General features: G+C 38.2%; 1 protein-coding gene across 1 annotated transcript; it reads left to right on the forward strand.

The window, feature by feature from the left end:
• The first annotated feature begins 353 nt into the window (after window positions 1-353).
• LOC104093655 (protein CROWDED NUCLEI 3-like) lies at window positions 354-10,389 on the forward strand. Its single transcript, XM_070200322.1, has 3 exons — window positions 354-1,445; window positions 2,722-3,408; window positions 9,311-10,389. The coding sequence occupies exons 1-3, from the start codon at window positions 453-455 to the stop codon at window positions 9,893-9,895; spliced, it is 2,265 nt and encodes a 754-aa protein (XP_070056423.1). The 5' UTR covers window positions 354-452; the 3' UTR covers window positions 9,896-10,389.
• Window positions 10,390-13,793: the final 3,404 nt, after the last annotated feature.

The following is a 13,793-nucleotide window of genomic DNA, read 5'->3' on the forward strand; positions in this document are numbered from 1 at the left end:
ATATAATGAATGTTATTGATAATAGTACTGTTAGGTATTTGTGATAGTTTTTAGAACTTGTGTGTATAAGTCATGTTTCATATTTCCCAAACCAAACTTCACCAAAAATAGATGTCCAAACACATTTGCATCTTCAAATCAAATTTCACAAAAATCAGATTTTTCAGAATAAATTTGGGAATCTATTAACAAACGCTAGCTAAAAGTATTTTTTAAATTTGGCCAAACCGAAGCTTGATATTTATGAAACTCACCTTTGATAATTTTTTTGGTTACCTTTGATTCCGTTAAATCTAATATTATATTAAGGTTTTTAGGAGTATTATACTTTTTCCCTGATTAGATCTTATATTATATGATAATTACCTTTCGAGATTAAAGCAGAATTTAATACGGAGGAATTGCGGGAAGATAGGCGAAGTAGAACGACGGCCGTACGGGAGGAAGCTGAAATGGAATCGATGACTAAAGAGGACTCCTCGGAGAAAGACGAAATGGGTTCGCTGTTTGATGGGATGGTTCTCTTCAATCCGAGTGCAGATGTCGGGCAATTGTCCACCGTGGCCGATGCCGATGCATCAGCTTCTTCCCCATCTACATCTATGCAGCTTCCTGCTGTATCCAATGAACCCCTTGATGAGAACCTTTTCTCGGATCTCACTCTGATGACTCCCTCTCAATCTCTACTGCTCGATGAAGAAGAAGATGAAACCCAACCTCCATCTGATCTGCCGGCGCTATCTCGGCAGAGTTCCAGTAGGAGAAGAAAAAAGGCTGGTTTAAGGATAGGATATGGCAGAGATAGAGATTATGCTTCTGAATCTCACCCCTTACCCCACATCCATCTCAATGAGATAGTATCCGCATCCAACGAAGAACAAAAGCTAGAAGAGGAAGCTGAGGAGTGGAGGCAGCAAGAAAACAATATCCCCTCTTCTATTCCTGCAGCCACAGAGCAGGATTCCAATGGCACTGACCCTGACAGAAATGGTAATTTGGCGTCGGCTACTCCTATTACGGAAAATATGGATGCTAGTCATCTAAATGCGAAAGCAAACTCTGTTGAGTTGAAATTCGAGCAAATCAGGGCCAGCATTGCAGACAAGCTTAACTTGGCGCGGGAGGCAGTAATGTCGGTCTCCGCAATGCGGAAAGAATCTATCCGTAGGAGAAGAAAAGCTGTCGACGACTTCAATGGGGCATCTTCCCGCCATAGGGAGTTGGAGAAGAAGCTGGATGAAGCTTGTGAGGCAGAGGATTTTGAGACCGCTGAAAGGGTCAGTGAAAATCTTGCTTTTGCAGAGAAGGAGAAGGATCGGTTGGTCATCCTCCTCAGAGATGCCGAGACATACTGTGATGTCGTTGACACTAAGATGCAGGAGGTTCTTGACTCACTTATTCAAGCTGAGGAGGAATGTGTTTATTTGCTAAGAAGATTTTCAGAGGTGAGATATGCAGACTATTGGTTGCTAAAGATGATAAACCTTTTTTGTTTTCCTCTCCTTGTGTTACTATCCTCCATCTAAAAATGCTTCTGCAAATTTGTTCTAGTCATCATTTTTAAGTAATTTGGTGGCATTGCATAGCATAGCACTTATCTGAATGATTATTTTTCTCTTTTCTTTATTTCCCCCCCGCTTGAATTGGGATCTTCAGGTGAATCTACATGTATCTGTGTTTAGGCTGCTCAAACCATTGTCTGTATGGTAGCAAATTGTTCCCTTTTTATAAAATTGGTTTTATCTAATTTTAAACAAGGGATTCCTTTGGTCTATTGTAAATTCTTCATCTATGACATGTTATAATCTTTTTCATAAATACGGCACGTGTCATAGTTATTTCAATATTGTAAAGGCTTCTCTCTACTTGGTAAAATCTAGATCTTAATCCGTATTCAACCCTAAGGAGCTCATGTGAAGTTCTATATATGACCTTTTTCTCAAAAAAGAAAGTTTATATATTAAGGCTGATTACACACATCTGTGCTATAGCATTGAGCAAAAATGATGTTTGTTGAGATTGGAAGTGGTCAATTCAGATGAGATGGCAGTCCCATTTAATGGCTCATGAGGCGGAACATCTGGCACACCAAAGTAAGTTGTGTAAGTGTTCATTACTTCAGAAGTGGAGCCAAGTGGAAGAAGTTAAAGAGAATTTAGTAAGATGATCCAAGATCATATAGGAAAAAACTTGTGAACTGTCTATTCTAGGTAAGGTAATGCTACTTACCCCAGCAAGAGCAGATACAACAAAAACAAATTTTGTGTTTTCATATGGATATGGACTTGCTAGATACTCTGGCGTAATATAATTATGTATTTCCATTATTTCTTGAGTCACATAAATAAATGCATTGTATAAAGTAATTATTCCTCTTGAACTTTTTCAAATACTGTTCTCAAAAGATAAAAGAAAAAAAAAAGATCTTCTGCACTATTGTATTTCTCATGTTGTAAGTTTTACTGAATAAGCCGAGGGTCTATCGGAAACAGCCTCTCTGCCTTTAAGGGTAGGGGTAAGGCTGCGTACACACTACCCTCCCCAGACCCCACGTACGGGATTAAGCTGGGTTTTTTGTTGTTGTTGTTGTTGTTGTTGTAAGTCTTATTGAATACTGGAAACACGTATTGATGTTAGAACCATTTCTTGTGTGTAAAGTATTTTCAGCTGATTTAATTCAGATAGGTAGAGATTTTTGAACTTGATGATTTTTTTTTTCAGGAAGCTGCAAGTAATGCAGATTCGGTCCTCATGAATGCAGAAGCAATGTCTTCAAAAGACAGTGCTGAGTGGCTTTCATCAGTTGAAGCCATAGAAGTCACCAAGTTCGAATTAGAAATTCAATCCCAACTAGTTCATGAAGCTAAATCCATTTTGAATGAATCCATTGATCAATCAGTGGAGGATGACCAAAGGGAAATAGATGTTCTTTGCATGAGAAAAGAAGAATTGGCCGAAGAACTGAGGAAACTGCTTGCTTTAGTGAAAGAGAAGGAAGCAGAAATAGCAGAAAATGATGCTCTCATTCAAAAAGTTGAGAACAGGATTGATGGGGTTGTCTCTTGCTTTAAAGAGGTTCAAACAAGTATAGATAATAATTATGATAAACTGCAGTCATGCCTTTCTGAGCTAATGGTCGAGAATGAAGTTTTACTGAGAAAAAAGAAGGATATTGATAACTACCTTTCTCAAGAAGAATCCAGAGGAGAAAAGATTAAGAATCTTTCCAGGAGTTCTGCCGATGAAGCAAACATGTACGAAGAAGTTGCTGGTCTTAGAAAGAGTCTGTCGATGTTCATCTCGAAATCCAAGGCCTATAGAGTGAATCTTGCCAAAAGTGAAGAAAGGATCTCAGAGGACGTCCAAATTCTCAAACAGGAAACTTTTGCTGCAAGATCTTCACTTCAGGTTAGTTCTGCTTTGAGTATCTGTATTCAGATTCTCATATTAGAGCAATATCTACGTCAAATAAGATACTTGCACTATTTCTGCATTCTAACCTTAATGTGAAAGTATGTTGTTCATAATTTATTAGGCTTAAATTACGTAGAACAACAATTACTCAATCGTGAGCTACTTGGGATCAGTTATTTGCATCCTTATTATCCAGTCTATTCCACTTGAACCAGTTTCATCTCACCATTTCAATAGTTTGAGGTTCTATAACTCTGGAAGTTCAAAGTTCTATACATTTTCTAGTGACATACAAGTCTGTGGACATACCAAAGGACTCCTAATAAACACTGGACCTAGTGCAAGCATGCCAACATGACTAAGCATTAATCATCACTAGCCGGTACTGTCTATGGATCTTTTACTTCCATTGTATTTTATTATTTGTTAATTCTGCATGAATTCTAAAAGATTGCAAGTTTTAGACAACTTTCTCCACGAGACTTTAGATATTGCTCATTACACCTTTAATCATCATAGTTTAGAGTGGTGCATTTGGAGGTTTGAGGAGGACATGACCAAACCATCTCCTGTGACATTTTCTCATTTTATCCTCTGTGTATATTACTTGTGCCTTTCTGCTGATGTAATCATTTGAGGAGACATTCATTTTAACATTGACATTGCTGCGGCACTAATCTTATTGATATGGGCCTTAAAGTCACGACATTCTCTCCCATACAACATAGCTTGTCTTACAACTGTTCATGTCTTTCATTTTGGTAGGTATCTGCCTGTCGCATAGCATTCTCATAGCACACCTCCATTTCTGTCATTCTGTTTTAGTTTTCTGTTGTTACATACCATTCTCCTGAAATATTGAGTTTAAATATCTAAATTTTATGTATTTAGAATCCTCAATACCATCTAATCTCACCTCAACTTCACTCTTATTATGCTATCTAAATTTGCAGTGCATATTTTACTTCTACTTATCCTAAAATCCTAACTTATCAAGATATTAGGCTTAACTTGCTTTTACAAAACATTTGGCTCATTCTCCAGATAGTTTGGGGTAATAGATGGGCTGCATGGGCCGAACATAAAGCTGAAGGTAGCAGGGTTGGGAAGGATTTTAGTAAGTTGAGATAAAAGGCTTTTAAGTTTAGAACAACAACGCGGGAATTATTCTATCTCTTGTTTATTTGGAAGTGTGACGGAAGAATTTAGATGGTTTTTTTACGGTGGTATATTGAGCGCACACAAAAAATGAAAGGGATGAGTTGTGGATGGAATTGGCAGCAATAAGAGGATTATGAGATTGCCCTTGGTTATTGGGCGGACTTTAATGTTGCTAGATTCACCGAAGACAGGAGAGTATGTAGAAGAAGCTCAAGTTCCATGAGAGCTTTTGCTGATTTTATACACGATATTACCCTAATAGATTTACTTTGCAGGGAGGATTGTACACTTTGGGAGAGAGGAGATAACAATGCACAAAACCTATAGAATCGACAAATATTTAATTTCATCAGAGTGGAATGAAGTTCTTAGAGCCATTAAACAAGAAACCTTGACTAAGTTGTTTCAGAACACAAGCCCATATTGCAGGAATGTGGAGAGTGGGTCAGAAACATCTCGTATATTAAGTTTGAGAATATGCGGTTGCACTGGGTATAGAGCCGAGGGTCTACCGGAAACAGTCTCTCTACCTTCACAAGGTAGGGGTAAGGTCTGCATACATAACTACCCTCCCCGACCCCACTTTTGGGAATACACTAGGTATGTTATTGTAATATGCGATTGCAGGTTGAGGGTTTTCTTGATAAGTTAAGCAGGTTTTCAACCAAAGTTCATCAAATGTATCTTCTTGGTGTACTTGTGTCTCCAAAAAGGTTACAAATGCTATGATCCTATTACACAAGTACTTTATCTCAGCAGATGTAACCTTTTTCGAGACATCCCATGCTTCTCACCAAATTCACTAAGTCAAAATGCCTTCTCGAAGATTCTTCTTGTTCCAATTCTTTCGTCTCCAAATCCTCTCACTCTAGCCCCTCTCCTCTTCAAGTCTACTCCAGTCGACTTTGACCAAACCCTTCACTAGCTAATCCAGCAGAGGTTTCTGTTCATGATAACTAAACAAAGTCCACTGAGTGACTAGTTGCCTGCTTTAATGACATCCCCTGCTTTGGTCAAGCACTCATCTGATGATATTGATCTCTCTATTGCACTTCGAAACGATATTTACCATTTGTCACCTTCATTTCATGCCTTTGTTACCAATTCGTAGTCTCATACACTGTCAAAATAATTAAGACTGGCAGAGGCGATGGCTCATCTAGGTTGGTGTCAGGCTATGATTGTGGAAATGACTGTTGTTCATGATAACGGTACTTGGGAGATAGTTCCTTTACTGCCGGGCAAAACAGCAATTGGATGTTGCTGGATGTGTACTGTCAAGATGAGTGCTGATGGGGAGGTTGATCCTCTCAACACTAGATTGGTAACAAAGAGGTATACTCTGATTGATGGTTTTGATAATGGTGATACTTTCTCTCTAGTAACGAAGATTGCATCAGTTCACCTCCTTATCTCCATGACAGCCATGTTTTATTGGTCCCTTTATCAGTTGGATATCAAAAATGCCTTTCTTCATGGGGAGCTTGTCAAGGAGGTATACATGGAGCAACCTCCCTGCTCCGAGGGAGTCTGGGTTATTGTGTCTCCTGCCCATCTTTGTATGGTCCCACGCAATGACCAAGGGCATGGTTTGGACATTTAAGTATTGCTGTCTGATCATAAGAGCATTAGTCAATTTAAACAACATCTTGTCGATTACTTTCAGACCAAAGACATAGGTAAACTAAGATCCTTCCTAGGCATTAGGTGGCGCAGTACAGCAATGGAACTGTCATTTCACAAAGGAAGTATGCTTTGAACGTATTGAAAGAAACTGGCATGTTTAAATGCAAACCTGTTGATACTCCTATGGACCGAATGCTAAGTTTCTTCCTGGATAGTGGGAGCCCTACGGACTCCATTCGTTATCAAATATTGTTCGCGAACTCTATAAAACTTTACGATCTCATGACAAGACATCTCATTCACTATTACCTTAAAAAAAGTCATCACATTAACTATCAGTGTTCTTAGCCGGTTTCTCCAAGCTCCTTGTGACAGTCATAGGTATATCAGAGGTTCATTTATGGATCTCAGGCTGCTCAATAGAAGCTTTCTCTGCAAATGAAGAGGATCGTTTAAGGAGTTCTTGTACAGCTTCTCTGCTCATGTAACATGTGTATGGAAACACATTAGAGGGCTATGGGATTAGTTTTGCAAGTACTCGTATAAAAGTGGGAAATGACAAGAAAATTATGTCTTGATATTGATAGATGAATGAGACAGTCTCTGTTAGAGATACGATAGAGTTGGGCTGCTGTAGAGTTGTAGTTGTGTGCAAATGTGTTGTAACTGTAGAGATAAATTTGATTATATTGCGTTGTATTTAGATTAGAAGAACTCTAGCTTTTGGAGTCCTAAAATGACACCACTGTTGCAGCAACATGCATGTGTATATATTGCACTGTTGAGCATACCAGATGTATGAAAAAGGTCTGGAAGCAATACAGTTCGCGTGTGCTCCTAAGTTTATTTTCTTAAGAGTTTTCAATTCCTTCATGGTAGCAGATCATTTTCCAGATGGTATATACCTCAGTCAAGGTAAATATGCTCAAGAGATTTTGCAATGCAGCAACATGTTATGCTCTCGAGCCGTACAAACTCTTCTAGCTCAAAAGCATGGGCTTCATGAAGCAACTGGATCCTCCGCCAATCCCACCAGGTACCACAGTATTGTATGAAAGCGGTCAACCTACAAAAAAGGCATATGCCTTTGCACTGCCCAATGGTGTCTCAAATCTGGTAACTGCTCTTGAATATTTTGAGTAAGGTGAGCAATAGGCAGAACAATCAGGTAAACCTCTTCTGTTTGGAGGGAAATAAATTGGTAAAACTAGGAGGAGGACCTGGGAAACTCCCAGCTTGTGTAGGTGGTTCATTTGGGAAGAAAGGAAGGAATTTGAGATATTCTGAGAGCAAAGCAGAGAACATTCATAGATGAAAGCTCGAGTCCTTTTATTTTGGCTTTTTGGTGTAATATGGAGACGAGAGAGCCCGGGGGGGGGGGGCATGCGGTTTAACACATATTAGCTGGTGAATCTTATTTGAATAGAAACTTCACTAGCAATCTGGGGAGAAACCTTTTATCTGGATAGCAACTTCTTGCTCAGGAGTCGGTACTCAAATTAGCAGGCACCAGCATCCTGTTGCCTGTTGCACGACAGATTGCTATTATAGCTTTCTCGGTGTTTTGGCTAAGATCTCGTGTAGTGCACAACACTTTACTATATTAGCTGTGTAAACACTTAGAACGTCAGCAACCATATACGTAACTGAATTCTCTTTTTTTATTTTAAATCATGGAAATTGCAGTATTGTCAAATGCTGTCAGGGTTCAAAAGAGCGTCTTTAACGAAGTAGTTCCTCTTATAGTGTAGCTTTTTGTATTTTTTTGAAATCTTTTTATGAGAATTCTAATTGCAGAATTCATTTCAAAAGAGTATTAGAGTAGTTAAAATCTTAAGAGTAAGGTACACAGTGGAGAAGTTACATGAAAGCATCATCTATTGTGGTTCTAGTTTTAAACACTGCCAGGAAAGTACTTTGAGGTGCTTATAAAAAAACAACTACTACTCCTTAATCCCAAACTACTTGGTTATATGAATCTTTTATATTCGTTCCACATTTAGACTTGTCCCACTACCCAGTAATTAGTCCTCTGGAACAAATCACGAGTTTTATTTGGTGCGACTATAACAGATAATTTGCTTCCATTCTATCCTATGATTCACTCTTGGATTTCAAGAAATTGAAAGTCTTTTGAAATAACTTTCCTCCATGCGATTCTAGTGCTACCTCGTCTTATTTTAATATCTTTGACTATCATGGTGTCTCATGTACTGGTCAATGCATCTGGTCCTCGTATGGCATGGCCAACTATCTCAAACAGTTTTTCCTCCGTGTACTACTTGCACCTTTTGCCTGAGTCACACATCCATCTTAACATTTACATTTTTGCAACACTCTTCTTGCGTATACGGGCCTAATATTCGCTCATATATAGCATTGCTGGTCTCACAACCTTTTTATAAACCTTGCTTTTCACTTTGGTAAGTATCCTCTAATCACATGATACGTCCGTCTAGCACTCTTTCATTTTAGCCATCATATTTTAACTTTATATGTTACATCTTCATCTATTTTCGTGTTCCTAGATCTTTGCTATTACACACTTTGCCATTTGCTTCCGTTGCCTAGTATCTTGTTGCTGCTACTATTTGTTTATTGCTTCCTTTTCACTGTTCTTGAGCCGAGGGTCCATGGGAAACAACCTCTCTACCTTCATAAGGTAGGAGTAAGGTCTACGTACACATTACCATCCCCAGACCCTACTTGTGGGATTCCACTGGGTCTGTTGTTATTGTTGTTTTGTTACATCTTCATCGATCATGCAAATCTCTTGAAAAACTGAGGCGAAATATCTAAACTGTCCGCATGTAGGCATCCCAATCCCATTTAATCTCACAACAATGCATCTGAAATGTTTGAGCTTCTTGGGATTGGCGACCATGAAGTCACCAAATGTATTCATGGACGCATTTTATATGCAACTGATAGCAACACCAAGCAAGACTTATTTTTGCAACCTAGTATCTGAAGGTTGTAAGCATGACTACTGACTTTCAGCCTAATGAAGGTCATAGTTTTCATTAATTTAATGTGCAATGCTTGGAAAATGCTTTAACATTTCTTCAATTTCCATCTCTCTAATATTCTTTTGCATCTCCACTTGCAGGAGTTATCTTCAACTAAGTCAAGTATCCAGCAGGAAGTTGAATCCTGTAAGCAGCGGCTTCTTTTCATTGACAGGAGAATTCCAGAGTTGGAGGCAGAGAAGAAGGTTGCTGCTACTACAAGAAATTTTAAAGAAGCAGCACGACTAGCTGCAGAGGGTAAGGCCTTGTGCATTGAAAAGGAAGAAATACAGTGCAAAAAGGACAGCACTAAGTTAGAGCTTAAGAAGCTTGAGGATAAAATATGCCACACCGTTGATAGGCTGCAGGAAACTGAAGTGCAGATTTCATTGAAGGAAAAAGAGTTGGCTATGACTAGATTCCAGAGGCTAATTCTAATTGCTAGAGCGGCTAGAGCTGAGAGATCAGCGGCTTGGGAGTTGGGTCACCAGGAAGAAGCTGAGGCTTTAATGGCAGAGGCTGATGCTGCCGAGGTTGAAGCAAGAAAACTTCAACCAATTTATAATTTCAAGGAAGAAGAAATTGAAGATTTACCGAAACTTTTCATATCATCTGAGCTTGTATCCATGCTTGGTGGCAAGCAATTGGCAGAGTTGGCTGCTTCTGCAAATATAGTGGCATCATGAATCTTTTGCAACTTAACTATGAAATTTGGAAGACTTATGGCTTGGGTTTACTGGGAGCTTTCCCTGACCATTAATAAAAGCATTTGTGGGGGAGCTTTGTTGGTGGTGATGACTTTTGTCAAGGGTGTAACTGACAAAAATGGCCTTCTTGGAGAGAACATAGCGCTAATGATTATAGGGCGTTTGATTCCTTTGCATTACCTTGCTGAGGCGGAGACTGGATGGCGCACAAACAAATAGGAAGGCTCAACATCGTCTCTCTTTTTTTCATTTTGGCTTACTTTTACCTTGTGTGGTAACTAGTATCGTTTTTAGTATAAAGGTCTCCATCTAAGATCATTTCTTAGCACCACTCTTTTTTTTTTTGGAAGAAAAAAGTCAGCAAGTCCTTTTGTGTACACGAGAGTGGGGAAACGAAAAGAAAAGGGCTCTTCAGTTGAATGTGAATTGTTGAATATGTGCAGATCTATAGAAGTTGGAATTGGTTTGATCAATGTCTTTTCGCTTCTTGTCAGTATTGATAAATGAGAAATTTACTTAGCTATATTTTAATAGAAACTTATTTATCACTTTTATTTAGGGTCATACAAATTATATTCTATATCTATATTTACCATTTATGTACAAAACCATAAAAAAGAAGAAAATAAAAGATTCCTTAAATTTAGCACTCCATTCTCTCTTTCACCAACCCCTTCCTAAAAATTCGAATTTCATCCATTTTTCAAAAGATTTTACATCTCATTTCCTCTCCCTCGTACTTATCACCCAAAATTGGTACTTCTCTCACAATGCATATGAAAATGGTGAAAATTGTCTCTAAAATTAAGTAGCAAATGGTTCTCTATTGATATCCATTAAAAAGTTCCGAAACTTTGAATTCAATATTCGAAATTTACGAATCTGTGATTTGTTTTGATCGACTGTTCTTGCAAATGACAAAAGAATATACCTTCTTTATATCTCAATTTTGAAGGAAATTGGTTAGAGTTGGTTTTTGATAAAATTTCAGATTGAAACTCAAAGAAAACGAAGTTGCAGGAATTGTGTGATGATTTTATTATAAATGTATCACAATTATTTTAGAATTGTGTCATAATTGTATGTTACTTGTATCTGATACATCAATACCTAAAATAATACTTGATACAATACTAATACAATCACCAATAATATGTTATTATTTTTAGGTTCTGGGGATTATTTAAGGAAGTATACTTACCTCTCTTCCTGTCTCCTTACGTCCACAGGTTATGTAAAAGCATTATGTAGGCGATTTCAAGCATGTTTCTCCTGCAAACCATGTTAAGAGTGACGACGACATTTTCTCTAGAGTGGGAACTTTGAGACTCAGTCGGAATATGACCTTGATTTGTCAAGCTCTGATGCAGAGATTTTGCTTGTTGCTTTATTTTTACCGTTCCTTAAGTCGATGGTCTATCGGAAATAACCTATCTGCCTTTATATGGTAGGAGTAAGGCTGCGTACACACTATCCTCCCCAAACTCCACGTATGGGATTAAGTTGGGTACCTTGTTGTTGTTATTGTTGTTGATGCAGATATTGAGTACAAGAGAGGAATAAGCTTGAGAGAAGCAAAAGGCAATCTTACATGGAAGGACTAATCATCTTAAGAACATCAAAGTTCTACTTGTAAAGTTGCATGGTCTTTTGCTGATTTCGTTGGGAGTCTTCTTTCGTAGGTGAGCTAACGTCTGATCTGACCTTTGCTCATATTATCTGTTCTGCTATACCATTGAAGAGTGTATTGTCTCTACATTTTATGAATCTCTTGAGGTAATTATGTCAAAGAATCATAACTACACATTATCAACTACTATTTTTTGTCCTTGGGAGTGAAAGATCCTGGAAACTTGTAAAGTGGTTGTGCATGCTTTCTTCAAGATGGCTTATGATGTAAACTAAGAGTCCACCAAACTATATAGAGAACCCGATCCTCTATCAGTTCCCACAAAACACACACCCACAACGGTTCTGCTATACCATTGAAGAGTGTATTGTCTCTACATTTTATGAATCTCTTGAGGTAATTATGTCAAAGAATCATAACTACACATTATCAACTACTATTTTTTGTCCTTGGGAGTGAAAGATCTTGGAAACTTGTAAAGTGGTTGTGCATGCTTTCTTCAAGATGGATTATGATGTAAACTAAGAGTCCACCAAACTATATAGAGAACCTGGTCCTCTATCAGTTCCCACAAAACACACACCCACAATGGTTCTGCTATGCCATTGAAGAGTGTATTGTCTCTACATTTTATGAATCTCTTGAGGTAATTATGTCAAAGAATCATAACTACACATTATCAACTACTATTTTTTGTCCTTGGGAGTGAAAGATCTTGGAAGCTTGTAAAGTGGTTGTGCATGCTTTCTTCAAGATGGCTTATGATGTAAACTAAGAGTCCACCAAACTATATAGAGAACCAGGTCCTCTATCAGTTCCCACCAAACACATACCCAAAACGGTAAGTAAATAACATAACAATATTTTACATGGAAAACTCCCAGCTCACGGGATTAAAAACCATGACCTACACTCGTAGGATTTCAATTTTACTTTTTTAAATTTATTTATTTAAAAGCCTTCATCCATGGAGAGGATCTTGAGGTGTTGGGGGGTTTGACTTGACCCCTACCATGAATATAGAAGGTAAAGATGACAAAAGAGAAGTGGGGCATATACCTGACCTTCCATTTACACAAGACTGTAGCTGCAACAACCTTAAAAACTCATGAAAGAGCTAATCATATAAAACTTCTCTTCCATAAGGAAAGAAAATACATTAACTTACAAAAATATTGGCTTTGTCAAATCTACTTTTTATGCCAGGAAACTGCCATTTATCTAAGCAAAAAGGACACTTAGCTTCTCGAGGCAACTACTGGAATGTGTAGTAGTATGAGCTATTGCCATTGTTTGCAGCTTTTTTGGCAAGAAGATCAGCCACCTGGTTGGCTTCTCTATAGCAATGGGTAATTTGAACTTCTGCATGGTCTAGAATCTGTGTGATAGCACAAATTGTATGCTGCATCTTCATGTGGTTAGTGTTCCTCTCTTTTAACATATTAGTCACTGTAATATAGTCAAGCTCTAAGCAGAATTTGGTATATCCCTATTGAATGCACCACTCTCCACCAAACTTGGCTGCTATTGCCTCTGCTTCATTGTTGCTTCTATGGTGTATTGTAATGTTTGGCTTAATGTATGCATATTTCGATGTATATTGCCTCACATTGTGCTCATGTATCGTAGATTTGAGATGTATAATATAATGATTTGTGCTAATTCATGGTATTTCTATGTGTAGGAATCATTCGGATGCGATTTGGGACGAAAGTGCGCGAATTGGAGCGAAAATGGGACGAAAAGGCAAACGTGCACGTTTGAGGGCCACAGACAGCGTGGGGAGCTGCTTGTGGCGCACTTTACAGAAGCTTGGGAAGCTGAGCGCCAGGGCCAGCGCCCCACGCTGCCCTGGGTTCCCAAAATAAAAACATGTCCTAATTCGACTAGGACTCAGTTATTTCGACCCCAAAACGCTCCCAACTCATATAAAAGCCAACCTAAACCTATTTTGAGGGGATGTACGTGAATTTGAGAGGAGAACAAAAGTACGATACACTCGGGAGCACAAAGTTGATCAATTCTTCCATCCTTCTTCTATTATTCATTGATTTTATGTTTGAAAATATTATTTTTGATGATTGTATGAACATGAATGGCTAAGAACCCTATTGTTCTGGGGTCATAGGTGCTACATGAATGTTGACATTTGAAGTTTGAATTGAAGAATTTGATTTTATCATATTGGGGTGTTTGTTTAATTCTGTTCTTAATTATTTTGCTGAGTAGCTAACAGTGAAATACTAT

Source organism: Nicotiana tomentosiformis, chromosome 4 (assembly GCF_000390325.3).
Source record: "Nicotiana tomentosiformis chromosome 4, ASM39032v3, whole genome shotgun sequence".
Taxonomy (NCBI): domain Eukaryota; kingdom Viridiplantae; phylum Streptophyta; class Magnoliopsida; order Solanales; family Solanaceae; genus Nicotiana; species Nicotiana tomentosiformis.

Coding starts and splice junctions, on each gene's coding strand:
- LOC104093655 (XM_070200322.1), top strand. CDS start 453: ATGGAATCGATGACTAAAGAGGACTCCTCGGAGAAAGACGAAATGGGT. Junction 1,446..2,721: donor TGCTAAGAAGATTTTCAGAG/GTGAGATATGCA, acceptor TTTTTTTTTCAG/GAAGCTGCAAGTAATGCAGA. Junction 3,409..9,310: donor CTGCAAGATCTTCACTTCAG/GTTAGTTCTGCT, acceptor CTCCACTTGCAG/GAGTTATCTTCAACTAAGTC.